The sequence below is a fragment of the Myodes glareolus genome, chromosome X (assembly GCF_982192425.1).
Source record: "Myodes glareolus chromosome X, mMyoGla1.1, whole genome shotgun sequence".
NCBI lineage: Eukaryota > Metazoa > Chordata > Mammalia > Rodentia > Cricetidae > Myodes > Myodes glareolus.
In genome coordinates this window covers 33,149,238-33,167,108 of record NC_142053.1, presented here as the reverse complement: position 1 = coordinate 33,167,108, position 17,871 = coordinate 33,149,238, and the positions used below count along the sequence as shown (strand labels likewise).

Sequence of the window (17,871 nt, the reverse complement as noted above, 5' to 3'; positions counted from 1 at the left end):
ATTGGAGAATTTAGGCTAGATTCAGAGGAAATTGCTAATGAGTCATGTCATTGGTGATTTGATAATTTGCATTGTAAGATGGACTGCTAATTGTTAGGGTGCTTATCATAAACTCATTATCAAGTGGCGTGCTATTCTGTTGTGAGGCTGCTTTTTAGCTTATGTTAATTATTTGTCCAGCTTTTCTAATAAGTATTGAGGTGATATCAGGGAATTTATGGTCTCAGTGTGAATTATGTGTGTTTTATGTTTCTATAGTTGAATATTTTCTATTGGAGAGTGGAATCTGCTTCATATGATTCTTATGCTTTTCTTGGGTAGTTTTAATGGAAGTTTTAAGGTTGGCTGTTCTGACACTCCCCACTCATGTACATTTGAGAAGTAGGAATTTTAGTATGTTTTTCTCTTTTATCCAGAAACTGTCTCCAGTTAGGAGTAACTTTAGTTCATATTAAAGTAGTATATTTCTTTGACAATTAATACTCTGTGTTGGAAAAACTCTTATGCCTTTCTACATCTGGTCTTCAATTAACCTGAGTATTTGCGTTCATAGCCCTTGAAAAACTGATAGACCACTAAGATAATTTCATTTTAAATTAGGAGTTGATAACAGTTTTAGTCTGTTTGTACAATTTGGTTGTAGTATTTTTTCCATTTATGAAAATAATCCAAATAAACATTTTTGTATACTTGGTCCTTAGTAATTACTGTCTCCTTTGCTTTGATTACTTCATTATATCTATGTGCTTCCACGCTACATTGCCTTTGTCATGGCTTTTCCATAGTAATGGACATTTGTCCGGTATCTTAGCCACAGAAATGAATTTATGTGACTGGCAGCTGCCGGCTTTTTTCTTTAGAATTTCCTTTCTTACAGTCTCTGAAAATATATGAATTTTAGGGTTGCTATAGTGCTAGAAAACTACTGATTACAGTAACTGAACTGTGATTCTTACTAATGGGAAATAGCTCTAAAATTGATTATGGGAGTAGCAACTCAAGAAGCAAATGTGGAATAATGCTGGTGCTTTTATCCAGAAACAGGATTTGGGGTCAGTTTTTTTTTTCCCCAAAAGCTATAAATAAGAGTGAATAAAGAAAACAAAAATTGATACTTATTTCATCTTCATAGAATCTCGAATTGTGGAATAATTGCTTTTAATTGATGTAATTTTTGGATTTTTGTTCTTCTGGTACTATAATTTTTGCGTGGATCAGGTGTGTATATAATAAAGTTTTGATGAAAATGTACCAATATTGATGGTCTTTATTAGGTGCATATGAAGTATTCTACATTTTAGTGTTTTTCTGAGGTGCTTTTTTAAGTTACTGTCATTTTATTAACTATTCTGTGTTTGAAATTTAAATAGGCAGCTCTTTTTTGTGTGTGGTTTTTGAGACTGGGTCTCAGTATGTAGCTCTGGTTAGCCTAGGACATGTAGTCATGCTTACCATGAGATCATAGAATGATGGAGTTTAGTTGACTTCTAGATGGATAACCATTATTCTGAAATAATAACACTTTCCATGTGCTATTCTGAAATTTATTGTAAATTTATTTTTTAATTTAGGAATTTCGTGAGGATATGCCTTCTATTCTTGCTGATGTATTCTGCATATTAGGTAGGTTTTAAGCCTTTATTTTACATGCAACATGTACTTGTGGTAGATTCATGTTAAATGTTTTCTTTTAAGGGTTTACAAATGTGAAAATGTTTCTGCAAATCTTCAGTCATTTTTAACTTTATACAGAGTGTAGTTTTCTAAATCCAGTATCATTACAATTAATTTATAAAGTAGCTTTTCAATATTTTATATGTTTGACAATGTATAATTTATATAAATTTGAGCTAAATGAGCTAATTTCAAGTAAAATCAAATTTTCTGATATTTGTCTGAGTGAAATGTCATTCAATGAGATTTCTTTGAATCTCAAACTTAAGACACTGTGAAGATACTTTGCTGTTGTACCCTTTTGATTCTTAATTTTAAGATGAATAAGATTAATCAAAATTATTAAAAGTCTTTTGTTTTGCGAGTAAGTAATCTGTTTTATATTTGTCCAGAATAAGAGTTCATTTTTTTCTTAAAAATAGGTATGTTTCTTTGATTTATGATCTAAAGGTAGTATCCCTCCAAGGAAAACATGGATTTATAAATAATGTGTTTTACAAATTTATTTGTCTAATTTTAACTATTGATTAAAATAGCTGAGCATGGCTTCCCCATCAGTTTTGTGTTTTCTGTAGCTTTGCATGCTAACAGATAGCATTGCTAGACATATATTACCTTTAAAACATGACCTCTGAGGAGTTGTCAAATTGGAAAGAGTTATTTTAGCTCATTACCTTCTGTCTGTCTGTCTGTTTCTGCCTCTCTCTCTCTCTCTCTCTCTCTCTCTCTCTCTCTCTCTCTCTCTCTCTCTGTGTGTGTGTGTGTGTTTTCTCTGTGTAGCTCTAGCTGTCCTGGAACTCACTCTGTAGACTATGCTGCCTCGAATGAATAGAGAACCATCTGCCTTTGCCTCCCAAGTACTGGGAGTAAAGGTGTGCACCACCACCACCCAGCTAGCTCATTATTCTTTATTCTTAGGATTAGATGAGTTACTTAAATGGCTTACTGATTTATCTAGAGTTTGGTCTTAGCTAATATGAATGCCTGTGTATGAGTTTAGAGAATGTTTCAGATTTCAGAACAGTGGCAATGTTGGGAACAGGTCAGAATACGTGAGAGTGATAAATGGGAAAAATAGACCACCAATGAGTTGACTGTGTTTCCTAGATTTTCCACTTCTGGCATAATTATTAATAATGCTATCTTTCATTCTAAACTCTCTTTGTTTTAATGATAAAGTACATCTTCATGGCATGTATTTGATTTATTTATACAAAATGAAAAAAGGAACTTAATAATTGATACGAACAAATAAATTTAGCACTGAACAAGTTCCAATGTAAAAATAACTTTTTCCCAAAAATTTTATACACAGGAAACCAATTTATAGGAGACATTTTGTGAAAAATGTTCCTTAATGGTGTTGGGAATATATTTTGTCTTTAGTAATTATTATTATTAGCTTTTTCATTCTATTAGTTTTTCTTAAATTGACTTATTTTATTAAAACATAGCTTTCCTTCATAGTTATTAAGACATAAGAATTATTTCTACAGGTTATTACCTGTTAGCTGTTAACATGGATTCATGATAGTGATATTTGGTCACTTTGGAGGAAATTTCTTTCATACTGTCCAGCCCATTTTTACAGACAAGTTTAGAGGAAACTATCCTTTGCCTGTCCCCTTACACGTGCTTAATCTTGGCAGGGAAAAGTGATACAAGGGTGACTCCAGAGCAAGAAGGGGAGTTGAGATTTTAAAAATGTGACCTAGCAGGCTGGAAAGATGTCTCAGTGGAGAACACTTGTTGCTCTTGCAGAGAACACAGATTCAGTTTCTAGCAGCAATATGGCAGCTCACCATCCTTACCTACAGTTGTAGAGGATCTTACTTTTAACTCTATAGGTACCAAGCTCAAATGTGGTACATACACATAACACACAGATAAAACTCATACAATTAATAAATTAATCTTAATGAAGGTTGTGTCTAATGATGATACTAATAACATTCATTACGATATAGGTGCTAGTTTTGAAACACCTTTCATGTTTTAGGCACCATGTTAAAACTTTTCATTTTAATCTTAGTCTTTATAACAATTTCTGTATGGAAGGTATGGAGATTGGGAAGATGAGGTTTAGCAAGGTGGTCATTTTTTCAAGGGAATGCAGCTAGTAAAGCTGCATTTAAGTCTGGGTCCCTTTGGATCCAGAGCCCATGATCTTTTTACTATATTGTGTTATCTTCTTAATCTGTTAAGTGTAATACGGCAAAATATTCCTATACTTTCCAGGTTAAGAGAACTTTTAAAAAGACTAATCACATGAGGATGAGGGAGCCTGAGAGCTGTAGTAACTTGAGAGGCTGACTCTGAAGTAACATGATACACTGATGAGACCTTGGAGGTTGGCCAGTTGGTTGGTGATACAGAAGGCAGGAGTTGGAGGATGTCAAGGGCTTTTAAGAAAATTATATGAAAATTAAAAAGAATTTACCAAGTGCTAATTTAGGATACAGGAGTAAGGTATGATAAATGAGTTTATTTGAATGGTGTTTTTTTTGTTGTTGTTGGGGTTTTTTTTTGTTTGTTTTTTTGAGACAGGGTTTCTCCGTAGCTTTTTGGAGCCTGTCCTAGAACCAGTTCTTGTAGACCAGGCTGGCCTTGAACTCACTGAGATCCGCCTGCCTCTGCCTCCTGAGTGCTAGGATTAAAGGTGTGCACCACCACTGCTCAGCTTGAATGGTATTTTGAGTTAGAACAAAAATAATAAATTAAACTGAGAGAGACTAACAGATTTACTGAGGTCATATTCAGTATTACGACCATAGTCAAAAACTGAGAGAGTAGTTCCTTCATCAGGTCAGGTAGCTAAGAGGACTTTGTAACACTGCGTGCCTGATCTTAAGGACCTTAGCATATATCTTAACAACTTTAGAGCTCTGTGACAACTGGGAACCCCTAGAAAAAGATTAATGTGATACATACACATCAATTAAGTCTTGTAGAAAACATCATTAAAAGTTGAGATTAGCTGGACTTGAGGACACACACTTCTAGTCCGAGCACTCTAGAGGCAGAGGTAGGTGATCTCTGTGAGCTTGAGGTCAGCCAGGTCTACATAGTGAATTCCAGAATTGCTAGAGGTGCATAGTCAATTCCTCCCAGGAAAAAGTGGAGATTCTACTATAAGTTAAATTGCATGAATCACACCTTGAATTTTCTTTGTATTATTTTTTTCCTTTGTGATTTGTGGATAGGAGCCAGGACCTCACAGTTGGCTAGGCAAGTGCTCCTACCACTAAGCCACATACATTACCCCTAAAATTTCCTTAATGTTCTTGTGCTAACTTTGTGCTAGAGTGGCTAGGGTATGGGCAAATGGCAATTGTCCTAGAAGGAAGAGTGAAAGGCCAGGAAAATGTTTGATGATGAGTGTTGTATTTGATGATAAGTGTCTTGATTCTTGGTGTTGACAGTAGAACGCAAGCTGAAGCAAAACTCTGATAAGGTGTTTGTTCTTTTGGAAGACCCACTTAGAGGCTAATAGTAATTTCACTAAGGCTGATTTCCTTTATTGTACTTTCTAAATTGCCAGTTGAGTCTGAAAATGTTTGCCTGTAATTCTAAGCACTTGGGTGGCAGAAACGAGAGAATCAGAAATTTAAGGTCATCTTAGCTATCTAGTGAGTTTGGGATCAACGTCAGCTACAAGAGTACCTGTCTCAGAAAGTTAAAATAATTTAGTGAGTTAAAGCAGCAGTTCTGAAGCCAGCTTTGTGTAATCCTGCTAGTCCTATTTGAAATTTTTGATGTTTGACATTTTACATTAATTGTTTTATTTCTTCCACTCCTCAGATCTAAACTTGAATAATTTTCTGAACAATTTACTAAAACTGAAGGACATCTTCTTTTTAAGTATTTCATAGGAAGAAGCACATTTTTATTTAGTGGCTAGAATTGTTCCAAATAGGATTTTCAATATTCTGACTTTGCATAGACTTGACATTAGACTTCTCAACTTTATTGGTTAGGGGCTTTTAGGGTTAGGAAATATTTTTGCCCTGGCACTGGGGAAACTGTGAAAAAGAGAGAATTTTGCTGAGACTTGAAAGTTAGCCTGAATTTCATAGCACATTGAAGGCAAGTCTGCTACATAATGAATGAGACCTTTTCGTAAAAAGGAAAACAGAAAACCAAACCAATACTGAGAAGATGACTTAGTGGATAAAGCACTTGCTACAAGCATGTACCCGCAGAATAGCAAAGTAAGGCCAGGTCTAGTGGTACATGCCTCTAGTCCCAGAACTATGGAAATAGAGGCAGGTGTTATTTAGTCAAGTCTTTCTTTAAAACAGGGGAAGGGGTCAGTATGGTGGCTTTCCTGTAATCTCAGTTCATGGGAGGCTGAGACGGGATCTCTTGGGCAAGCTGGCTAGTTAGATTAGCCAAGTTGACAAACTCTAGGTTCAGTGAGAACCCTGTCTCAATAAATTGGAGAGCAATTGAGGAAAAGACACCTGACACCATCCTCTGGCCTCCATACATATCAGTGTTAATCAGTATGTACACTGCATATATATACTCACTCAAAAAGGGGTTTGGGACCAAACCAATCAAACAACAAAATAAGCCTTGCCTTGCCTTTCTTTTTTTTGTTTTTCTTTTTACTTTCTTTCTTTTTCTTTTTTTGGTACTGTTGTTATAACACAACATCTTTCTATTTAGTTCAAGCTGGTCTTGAACTCACGATTCTTCTGCTTCAGCCTTCTGAAGGCCGAGATCACTGTTGTGTACCACCAAACCCAGCTAAATTAGAAGATATTTTTTTTGTTGTTACCCAATTCTACTTGGCCATTAAGAAATGAATCTCTGTCATAGCACCTCTGACAAGTGGTCATTTAAGCTTCGTTAATCTTTTTTCCTTTTTTAGAGTATTTTTATTTCTGAAATTTTGTTTTCAGTGTTTCTATGATACAGATTTGCTATTTTATGGATATATGTTATAGGTGACAGGGTCATTCATTAGTATTGAGAGAGTGTTTATATATGTATGAAAGACATAATACTGCAGTTTATAATTTTCCAGATTCAGAAAGAGGTATTTTATTTTTAATTAATTATATTTATTTTTGAGACAAGTTATTTTTGTATAACCTGGGATACCTAGAGCTCACAGTGTAGGCCAGGCTGGCCTTGAACTTGTGCTCCCCATGTTTCTGGTTCTGGGTGCTGAAATTACAGGTGTGTACTACCATGCCTGGCCTGGAAAGAGGCATTTTTAAATAACTTTTAAAGAAGATGAATCTTTTAGTAGTAGAGAGTATAGAAAAATGAAACTTGTATCTCTTTTCTTCTGTCGTTATAGATATTGAGACAAATTGTTTAGAAGAAAAAAGCAAGAGAGACTATTTTACACAATTGGTATTAGCATGTTTGGTAAGTTTTTAAATACACTTTCTCCTCTAAATTTTACATTGAATGAATATAATCATTGTTAATGATGTTAAATGGAGGAAGACATTGACATTCAGTTGACTTTATTATAAGGTGCAGTTTAGATCTTGAAGTGGATGTTTTGTGAAATTAGGTATGTAATTTTTGTGAAATAATCATTTCTAAATTACTTAATCTATACATACAAAAATCTTCAGTGATATTTCTTACCTAGTGAGTTTCTAATATAGAAAAAGTTAAGCAAGCAATTCTTAAACTAAGATTTTAAAAACTCAGACAGGGACAAAAAGATGGAGGTAATTAAAAAAATAAATGCGAATTGGGCTGTGGATGTGGCTTAGTGTATAGAGTGCTTGCCTAACATGCATGAAACCCTTGGTTCTATATCCCTGGTATCTTACAAACTAGGCTTGGTGACACATGCTTGTACTCTCAGCACTTAGGAGATAGAGGCAGGAGGAGCAGAAGTTCAAGATCATCCTCAGCTACATATAGTGAGTTCAAAGACAGTCTGGGATACATAAGACACTGTCTTTAAACAGATAACAACAACACCCTCCCCAAATAGAATTCATAATTGTCTGGTGAGCTACTTCATGTTCATAAAATTAGAACCAAGGAAAAATACCATTACTGGGACGTAGAAAGAATGTTCTTGTCTTTGTTATATTCTAGTTTGGCTTGGTGTAGAAAATATACAGTCCTGAAGTACTGTATTAGGTGAAAATTGAGTTAAGATAGGCTCAATGTAATGAAAATTTAATCTGTAGTTACTCCATAGGCTGTGTATAACAAACATATACTCTTAAAGTAATTTTTAAAAGAGCTTTATATTTTATATTTCTGTATTTGGAGAGTTATTTTGTTGAACTGAAATTCTAGGCTTTATAAAGAGGTAATGTGATTTTGTATTTTTACATTGGAAAGAGTATTTTTATATTTTATTTAAGATTGTGGGTACATAGTTGGAATGCTAAAGAATAAATGGTCTTTAATCTTTTTAATACAGTATTTAGTTTCAGACACAGTTCTGAAGGAACGTTTGGATCCAGAAACTTTGGAATCATTAGGACTCATCAAACAGTCACAGCAGTTCAATCAAAAGTCAGTTAAAATCAAGACAAAACTCTTGTAAGTATATTTGCCTTATGTTACACATCAAGTAGCTGATAGTTTATTTCTCATTTTGAATAGTAGCAGTTTCTAAAGGCCCTTTGAAGCTATTATTTTTTGTTTGTGGTTAGTATTTTTTTTCCTTCTAAAACACTTAAATTATTGTGTTTTCAGTGAGCTATTCCTGTGTTAACTTTGTCCATATTTGAGTTTTAGATAACATTAAATTCTCTTTTAATGATTTATTTTTATTTTAAGTTAATTGGTGTTTTTCCTGAATGTATGACTATGTGTGATGGTGTTGGATCCCGTGTGTGTGTGTGTGTGTGTGTGTGTGTGTGTGTGTGTGTTTATTTATGTGCGCACGCACTTGCACATATGCGTATGCTCAGGTGCTGTCAGAGACCAGGGGTAGTGGAAATCCCCCCCAGAGCTGGAGTGGTAGGGAAGTTGTGAGCTGCCTGTTTTAGGTGCTGAGAATTGAACTCAAGTCTCTACAAGAGCAGCAAGTGCTTTTAAATGGCTGAGCTACTTCTCCAGACCCATACATTTTGTTATTAGCATTACATATTTAACAATGTATATATTTAGAGCTATTCATAATCAGTGATGGAAATATTGGTATATTGATGTGTTCCCTTATTAACTAATATTGCTTTTGTGTTGAAAAATACAAAAAGTTAAACTGTGACAGCCATTCTCATGATTGTTTCAAGTTAGTGATATGCAGTGAGAGTATACTACACTGTGCAAACTTGATAATTGAAATTAATTTTATCCTTTTGATGATATTTCTGTTTTCAGTTATAAGCAGCAAAAATTCAATTTATTAAGAGAAGAGAATGAAGGCTATGCCAAACTGATTGCTGAACTGGGGCAAGATTTATCTGGAAATATTACTAGTGATTTAATATTAGAAAATATCAAATCTTTAATAGGTAAGCCATACATGTAACTATATACTATGTATTATTAATATATGCTTTATTTTTAACTTTTGAAAAGTATCCACAAAAATAAAATCAATGAGTCTCAGCTATATAGTGAGTTTGAGGCAAACCCAGACAGCAGGAGATCTTTTCTCAAGAAACAAAAGAACCCCCTAAACCTGGAATATTTATAACTTTTATTTTTAGTATTTTATTGGTATTTATAAAATTTATCATGATCTTTATGAAAAATGTTTTTGTCATTGTTACCTATATGTATATTAGTTTCCAAATTCTTTTGTACACTTCTCTCTGCCTGTCAATTTTAACTGTTTCTCGGACGTTTTCATACAGGGTAGAAAATAAATAAGAATAGTCAAATAAATATTTGGAGAACTCTTGAAACCTTGTGATATATAGTTCTTTTGGACCTGGTTTTACAAATTTCCATTTATGAGGGACTTTGAAACACATTTTGTCTTTTTTTTCTGAAAATAGCAGAATATTGTAAGAATACAGAAGATTAATGTTCTCCCTAATTTTAACATAGCATTTCTGTCACATTACTGTTGTATTGGGCATTTGAAGAAAGAAGCTGACATTTATAGACAGAAGGAATGTTTAGGGTAATCTTGGTTTTCTGAGTGACAATAATTTACGTTAGGTGGTCTTCTTATCTAGTGAATATTTTGAAGTTGTGCAAAATCATGTTTTGCGATCCCCAGGAGGAATATAATTTCCTGCCTCATTGGTTAGAACTTACCTGCCACTTATTCTCAGCTTTTTTTAAAAAAAAAATCTGTTTTTTTAAGTTCTTATGTGACTAAGAAAATAAGTTGACTGAGTCCTTAATTCCTTCTTCTACTCCTTTCTGTAGGCATTCAAATAAATCTGTATTTATTTCAGTCTTCTTTTTTCTTTGGCTTGGCTGTTGGTGACTCTAAGTGTACATGCTAAGGCTACACTCAGTTTAAATTTACCTTTTTCTTTGAAGTCAGCTTCTGGTAGATGATCTAGTTTCTTTTCTACTTCTGTCCCTATGGTGATTGAACATCAGATGAGTGAGCCTCTAACCCTGAAGGACTCTTGCTGTCTTCTGTGGCCTTGACTATGTCAGTGACCTGTTTTTAAAACTCCTTTAGTAAAAGTTTTCTTTTCTTTCTACAGTTGGCTGTATTTTTCCTGCAGATTTCCATCCCTCTTTTATCTAGCTTGCGAAGTACCACCATATTGTACTTTTCTCTTTCTTGTACTGTATTATGTCCTTACTTAAGATAGTCTTCTTTTCCTCTTAAGATCTCATGTTATGGAAACCCTTTCCAGTATTTGCTTTCACTTTATCTCCTTTTATGTGCATGTCTGTTTTTCCTATTTTTTTTTATTCTTCTGGCTTTTTTTTTTTTTTACCTTTTCTATGTTTTTTTTATTTTGGGAGCAGCATTTCTATGTTTTTTTATTTTGGGAGCAGCATTTCAAAGATGGATTTTCTTGAAGGTATGCTTTTATGTAACTAGAAATTGTTCGCTCCTTTCTTTTCTTCAACTTTGCTCTCATAGAAAAGAGATTATTATCTCTGTATATCAATGTGGCATCCCCTCTTCTCCAGGCTCATGATCCACATGGATAGTCTGTAAGTGTAAACAATTTCATTTCTTGGTCTGCATTTTATTCTAATCCATCTGGCATCCTGTAAAGCTTGGTAGAGCAGATGCACTCAGATACCATCTTCTCCAGACTTGCCTGATCACCACCATTTAGCACTTCTTTTTTTCTCAGGTTAGTTTTCTTCTCAGCACTTAGGACTATAGTAAGAATAGTTGACTCTGTGGAAACACAGGGTTGCAAATATTCATGGCAGAAACTGTTACAAGTATTTACATTGCATTAGTTATTATAACCAATCTTTATGTGATTTAAAGTAAGAGCATGTATGTCAATTACATGCATACCTTGTTCCATTTTATATGAGAGACTGTAGCATTTGTTGATTTTGGCATCCTTAAGGCAGTCTTGGAACAAACTTAGACACTGAGCTTATGACTCTATCATCAGTTGACTGTACCTTTCATGAGGAATATGTTTTTGGTTTGGTTTGTTTAGTACTCAACTCTTAGGGCTTGGTAGGCGCTAAATGAGTGGAAAGTTAATTAATATCCTCCCCATTTTTAGTGGTGTTTATAGTGATTTTTAGTCTCTCTTCTTTGACATGGAAACATTTAGAAAGCTTAGCTCCCTGACACTGATTCTTTATGGCTTGATTACCTTTTGTTCCCTCTAGTTGTTTGAGAAAGGAAATTTTCATTGCTGGAGAAATTAAGGTTAAAGGTTTAATTTCGTTGAATTTCAATGTTCAAATTAATTTTTTCCAATGTCAATGTAACTTCATTTAGGTCTTGTCTCATCTGACCAGAACATTTCACCTGCACAACATCCTGTTGTTTTTTTTTTATGACATCTTTGGATATATTTCTCCATGTTCATTTACACTGGTTTCTCTTAACGAACAATCTAGAAGGTAATATTTCATGTAAAACTATCTTAGATCTGCTCTTCATTAGCCATTGTGAGAAACCAATGCCAAATTTGGAAGGTATGTATGTTGGGTACGGTTGTATTCAGAATACTGTGTCTGATCCAGAGAGATTCTCATTTATCACCCTTTAAGATTCTGGCAGATGAAAGTGCATGTAATTGTTTAGCTTGTACTGTTTACTGTGTAAGCAAGCACAGAAGCAGAACTGCTAGTATTGTGTGGTGGTGATTGCTATTACTGTTACTACTTCTTTTTACTCACAGTAAATCTGAACAACTCATTAAAGAGGGATGAAAAGTTATTACTAGGCTACTAATGCATAGATACTCTAATACTTTTTTTGGTTTAGAATAGTGTATTCTGTATATACTGTCTTATCTCTTTAAATGGGTCATCCACAAGCTGCTTTCAGTCTGGGATCTTACCACATTGTATTTGTTGGCTTCTAAGGTTGAAGATTTGGTATGGAAAAGTAGGATGGGAGTCTTTTCTCTTTCAGTCTCATTGGTTCTTTTAGTTGTGTGTAATATGACCATAAAAATATTAAAAAGAAAAATGTAAAGCCAAACAATTCTTTGAAAGATTTGTGGACATTCAACTATTTTGACTGCATGATTTTAAGAGTTCTTAGTATACTCTGAGTATAAAGTTTATTCATTCCAGATTCATATTGTCTCTGTGAAAATCCCTTTATAACAGGGAAATGAGTTGACTTTTTATTTCACCTAAACCTTTTCATGTAATAGTAGCAACAAACTATAATAATATAACAAAATATGATGATGATAATAATAATAATAATAATATTCTCTGTGTAGCCCTGCCCATCCTGGAGCTCACTGTGTAGACCAGGTTGGCCTTGAACCTAGAGATCTGCCTTTTTCTACCTTCTGAGTTGTGGAATTAAAGGTATCGCCTCAGTGCTACACACTTCTTTATTAAAGTTTCTTGACCATGTATTTGGAGTTTCTACTCTCTACTATGCAAAAGAAGACAGTAATTTTTGCTCTCAAGAATACATTCTAAAAAGTATCAGGTTACTCATGCTTTTAAGTACATTTTCTGACATTTGATTCATTGATTCTTGCTTTAAGATGTGCTTTTACTATGCTTTTTCAACAAATATTTTAGAAAAATCACCTATTGTAGATATCTTCTGGCTTGTTTCTTTTTCTGTCTGTGTGTTCGAGGTGTGTGTGTGTGTGTGTGTGTGTGTGTGTGTGTGTGTGTGTGTGTGTGTGTGTGTATGTATGTATGTATGTATATATGTACACCCTCACTGTTGGAAATTGAACTCAGGACCTTATACATGCTTATTAGGCTCTCTTTCTATTAAGCTATGTCTACAGCCTTATTAAACTTTAAAAAAAGGAATTCTTCCTAGTGTTTTGAAAATTAAAGACATGATTTCCTCTGTCTTATAAGGTCTACCCTACCAACAACATGATTATTGAATCTATAATTTTGTTGTTTTCCTAAAATTTATACATGGACATCTCTCTAAATAATGCTTACAGTATTATCTTGGTCTGTTATTTTCCTGTTAAGATATTCACTTTGCTTCATTCCTACAACATTGTCAACTTTATCATATTTCTTGCTTTCATCTTCTTACATTTACTGAATATCTGTTCATCTTTGCATATACTCCAGTTACTTTTAGCACATTTTTTTCAGTGATCTTTCTTCATAATGTGTGAACTCATCTTAAGGATAGAAGAGGTAATCTCTTAATTGTGTATCACAAGCTTGTGGATACTTAGTGGATAACTACGTAATATTTAAATGGAGAATGAGTACATGACTGTTTCAGATCTGGTATTTCTTTACTTTTTCCCACATATTCTCTTCTGGGATGCGTTTGTATTCCTCCAAAGGCATAAAGATATTACTGCCTCCCCTGCCCCCATATATTTGTGGTGCTTAATATAACTGGTGGTTGGAGCTTATGATTTCTCTGACGATCACATGTCTGTTGATGCTTAGGATAGACAAAAGCCTTTCTAAGATGCTTAAAAACAAGAGTGCCTATGTTCTACCACAGCTGTCATTTGAAAAAGGTCTTTGAATATTGAAGCTTGCTGATTATTTAGAATTTCACTGTGTAGGAAATAGCTTGTTATGTAAAACCCTAAAGTTTAATAAAAAATGTTTTAACCCCTTAAAGTAGTGTGGCTACTTTAAACTACTAGAGTATCCAAAGAGACCCCAATCTGGTTGTTTCTATTTTCACCTGTGAAATATGTAATCTTTAAAAATGTTCCTGAGAAGATTCTCCTCTTAAGGGGGGGGACACCAACTTTGAAAATAAGCTATAAATATAGTTTTATCTTGCTATATATTGTCGTAACTGATGATTTTACTAGAAATGACATGTAACTTGTATGTTTCTCATCTGTTTCAGGATGCTTTAATCTGGATCCCAATAGAGTTTTGGATGTAATTTTAGAAGTATTTGAATGCAGGCCAGAGCACGATGACTTCTTTATATCTTTATTAGAATCTTACATGAGCATGTGTGAACCGCAAACACTGTGTCATATTCTTGGGTTCAAATTCAAGTTTTATCAGGTAAAAATGTGTATATATGTATATCTATAGGTTAACTTCATAATTTTGTATGTTTAGCTTTATTTTTTATTTGCACTGTAGTATTTGCTAGTTGCAGCTCAAACGTTTAGCTGAGGAGATAGAGAAAGAGAAAGCTGATGATATGACTTATATATGATTATATGATTTATATTAACACTTTAAATGATCTGAACGAGAAAGTTTGGAGAAAAGCACAATTAAATTTTACATTATGAGAGACAGGGTCTGGTAATACTTGATTGAAAGAGGAGTAATAGTGTGTTGTATAGGCGGAGACTATGTATTTGTTTCCTGGCTGCCCAGACCCAAATAACTATATTATATAACAAAAACTATATTAATTATAACACTGTTGGCCGATAGCTTAGGAGTATTGCTAGCTTGCTCTTATATCTTAACTTAACCTATTTTTATTAATCTGTATCACCACGAGGCTGTGGCCTACCAGTAAGGTTCTGGAGTCCTTCTCCTGTGTAGCTACGTGACATCTCCCTGACTCTGCCTTCTTTCCTCCTCTTATCTCTGCTTGGACTTCTTGCTTTGCTATATTCTGCCTTACCCTACGCCAAAGCAGCTTCTTTATTAACCAGAGATAACAAAACATATTCACAGCATACAGAGGGGAATTCCACATAAGTGGTGAGACTTCTGTTTAGAAATAAACTGTGATGCTAAAGATTGGTGGTGTGGGCATATCTAACAGATTGAAAGAATGGTCTGTAATCTTATGTGCATGAATTTGTAACATGGGCAAAGAAGTAGTAGAAAATCATCTCTGAATAGGTTTGATGCATATTAGATTGTCATAGGCCTTTGGTTACATGCTATTTTAGAATTTGATTATGTATATGAAAGGTATTAGAATTTTTAGGGATTTTATGAAGTACTTGAAGTATATTTTGCATCTTTTTTTTTATTTAACCAGTATAATAACTGTAAAGAATCCCTATTCTTTGGTTATTTCTCTTTTTGTCTGTCATATTATTGCTAATGCTATTTTCTAAAAGATTCAATGGAGGTGCCTACTATTGAAAAATTGTTTCTGGTGGTATTATACTATTATTATAAAATTAGCCACAACTTCTTCTCATTTCCTGACCAAAAGTTTGAGAGTCCACCCCCCCCCCCCCCCCCGCCCGAGATAGGGTCCTCTCTGTAACAACAGCTCTGGCTGTCCTGGAACTCTGTAGACCAGGTTGACCTCTAACTCACAGAGATTTGTCTGCTTCTGTGTTCTGAGTGCTATGATTAAAGGTGTGCTACCTACCATTTCCTAGTTCCAGTCCCTGATATAGGTCCAAGTATTTTATTAGTTTTTAAAGGGCATTGTAATTATTTTAGATTTGATCAAGGAACCAGCTGCTGAAATATAAAATTAGAGAAAATTTAATTTGGTACATGATTAATTAAAATGTAGCTTGCATGTTTAGAGTGTGTACCTTTCAGATCATGTCGCAGTGAAGACTGATGACCTTTTGAGAAACATTAAGTTAGTTAATTTTAGAGTTAAAGAATAGTTTTACATGAACATATTGTTAGTGATATAACCAGTGTATAACTCAATTGTTTTACTATATTTGAACAATTTTTTATGTTTTAAAATAATATTTAATATGCATTTTGGACAGTTTTTAAGATTAAGAAATATTTGATGTTAGAAACAACATGCTATTGTAAGAAGTATCTTTCATACTTCACTGTGTGACATTATTATCTTCTTGCTATTGCCAGAGCTATCTTGGTTATTGTGAGAACTTCATCTTAGGACTGCTGAAGGGAAGAAAAGAATTGTCAGGGATTTTAAACAATTTGTGGTCTGTGAGGGAAAGTAAGGAAAGCTATGAAAACCAAAGTCTTATTTAAGGGATGGAACCATGGGTGTAAGCTTTTAGGAATGTGTAGTCAACCAGTATATTGGTTCCTCCACTAAATCCACATTTCTTTCCTCCCACTTTCTAAAAGCATTAACTCCCTCTTTTCACAACTGACACTGATAAAACCATTTAAAGGGGGACGGAAAGGGATGTGACAACTTTATAAGCAGAAATGCAGACGATGTTATATAGTTTAAATCTCACATTCTGTTTAAGTCTCTGCTTTTACTCATATATTATTATGTGAATGCTTATAATCTAAAAACATTTTTTATTTTATTTAAATAATATTTTTTTCATTTATATACTGACCAAAGTTTTACCTCCCTCCTCTCCTTCTGGTTCTTTCTCCCACAACTCTCATATACCCTCTTCCCCATCCACTCCTCCAGCTCCATTTAGAAAGGGACAGGCCTCCCATGGGCTTGAACAAAGTATGACACATCATGTTGAGGCAGGACTGTAGCATGAAGGCCTGCTTGTTGGGGTTTCAGTCCTACCCAGTTCCCCCAGCCGTTTAGCCCCCAAAGAATCAATGGAGATTCTGCATTAGTTATAACTGATTGGCCCATTAGCTCAGGCTTTTTATTAACTCTTGTACCTCATATTAGCCCATTATTCTTATCTATGTTTTTCACATGGCTTAATACCTTTCTCAGCGGGGCAGGTCACATCCTGCTTCTTCTGTTGTCTGGGTGGAACTGGTGGAAGAGCTTCCTTCTTCCCAGAATACTCCTGTTCTCATCGCCCCGCCTCTACTTCCTGTCTGGTTGATTCTCTTCTACTTCCTGTCTGGCCAGTCAGCATTTATTTAAAACATGATTGACAGAATACAGACAATTCTCTTCGCACCACAGGACCAAGTGCTTCCCCATGTATAAGAGCTGGACAAGATAATTCAGCATGGGGTATAAGTTCCCCCAAAACAAGCTAAGCACCAGGGACAGGTCCTGATCTCACTGGTAGAAGCCTTCCATACAAATCAAGCTACACAGCTGTCACATACATGCAGAGGGCCTAGGTCGGTCCCATGCAGGCTGTTTGCTTGTACTCATCTGAGGATGCTTTGGAATGCTGGCAAAAATCTTTGCCCCACTATTCAGATGCTTGGTTTTAAAACAGAGAATAGTGAAGTGTATTGATGATAGGTAGAGAAGAGAAAAGATTTTTATTTTACTTTATACCCTAAAGAATTTTTTTTTTCTTTCAGGAACCAAGTGGTGAGACACCATCATCTTTGTACAGAGTTGCAGCAGTGCTTCTGCAATTTAATCTCATTGATTTAGATGATCTTTATGTACATGTAAGTTGAGTGGTCTGTTAAGACTATTGGCTTCTTTTTCTCAGGGGCAGGGAATACGAGTAGATAGCTATATAGTACTTCACTATTGGGTCTAGACTCCTGGGCTGTATTTTTTGAAGATTTGTCTACCTTAAAAAATTAGTGGATTCTCTTCTTTGACAAACTATGGAAATTGAATTCCTCTTAATCACCCTTATAGATTTCAAGATTGGATAAAAAGCTCTTTTGAATCATCACCAGTGCTAAGCTCATGGGGAGAAAGTGAAGCACTAAGCAATGTAGTGCTAAGCTTCTTTATTTTACATGTGACTTGTAAGAAATAGGGAATTACCTAGATAGATTTAGGTAAACGTTGCTGTATTTTTATTTCTAATATATTGATTTTTTTCAGTATGTTTACTATGTAATAATTGACCATTATTGGTATTTATTGTTGGGTCTAGTATCTAGAAG

The 17,871-nt window shown here is 34.5% G+C and overlaps 1 protein-coding gene across 1 annotated transcript in view; it reads left to right on the top strand.

Moving 5' to 3' along the window:
* The window catches only part of Thoc2 (THO complex subunit 2), a 106,051-nt gene that overhangs the window by 19,592 nt on the left and 68,588 nt on the right, over positions 1–17,871 (top strand). Inside the window, 6 exon segments of the mRNA XM_087903014.1 lie at positions 1,572–1,623; positions 6,986–7,056; positions 8,084–8,205; positions 8,992–9,125; positions 14,054–14,220; positions 17,326–17,418. Of these exon segments, the coding sequence (XP_087759140.1) occupies positions 1,572–1,623; positions 6,986–7,056; positions 8,084–8,205; positions 8,992–9,125; positions 14,054–14,220; positions 17,326–17,418 (639 nt within the window).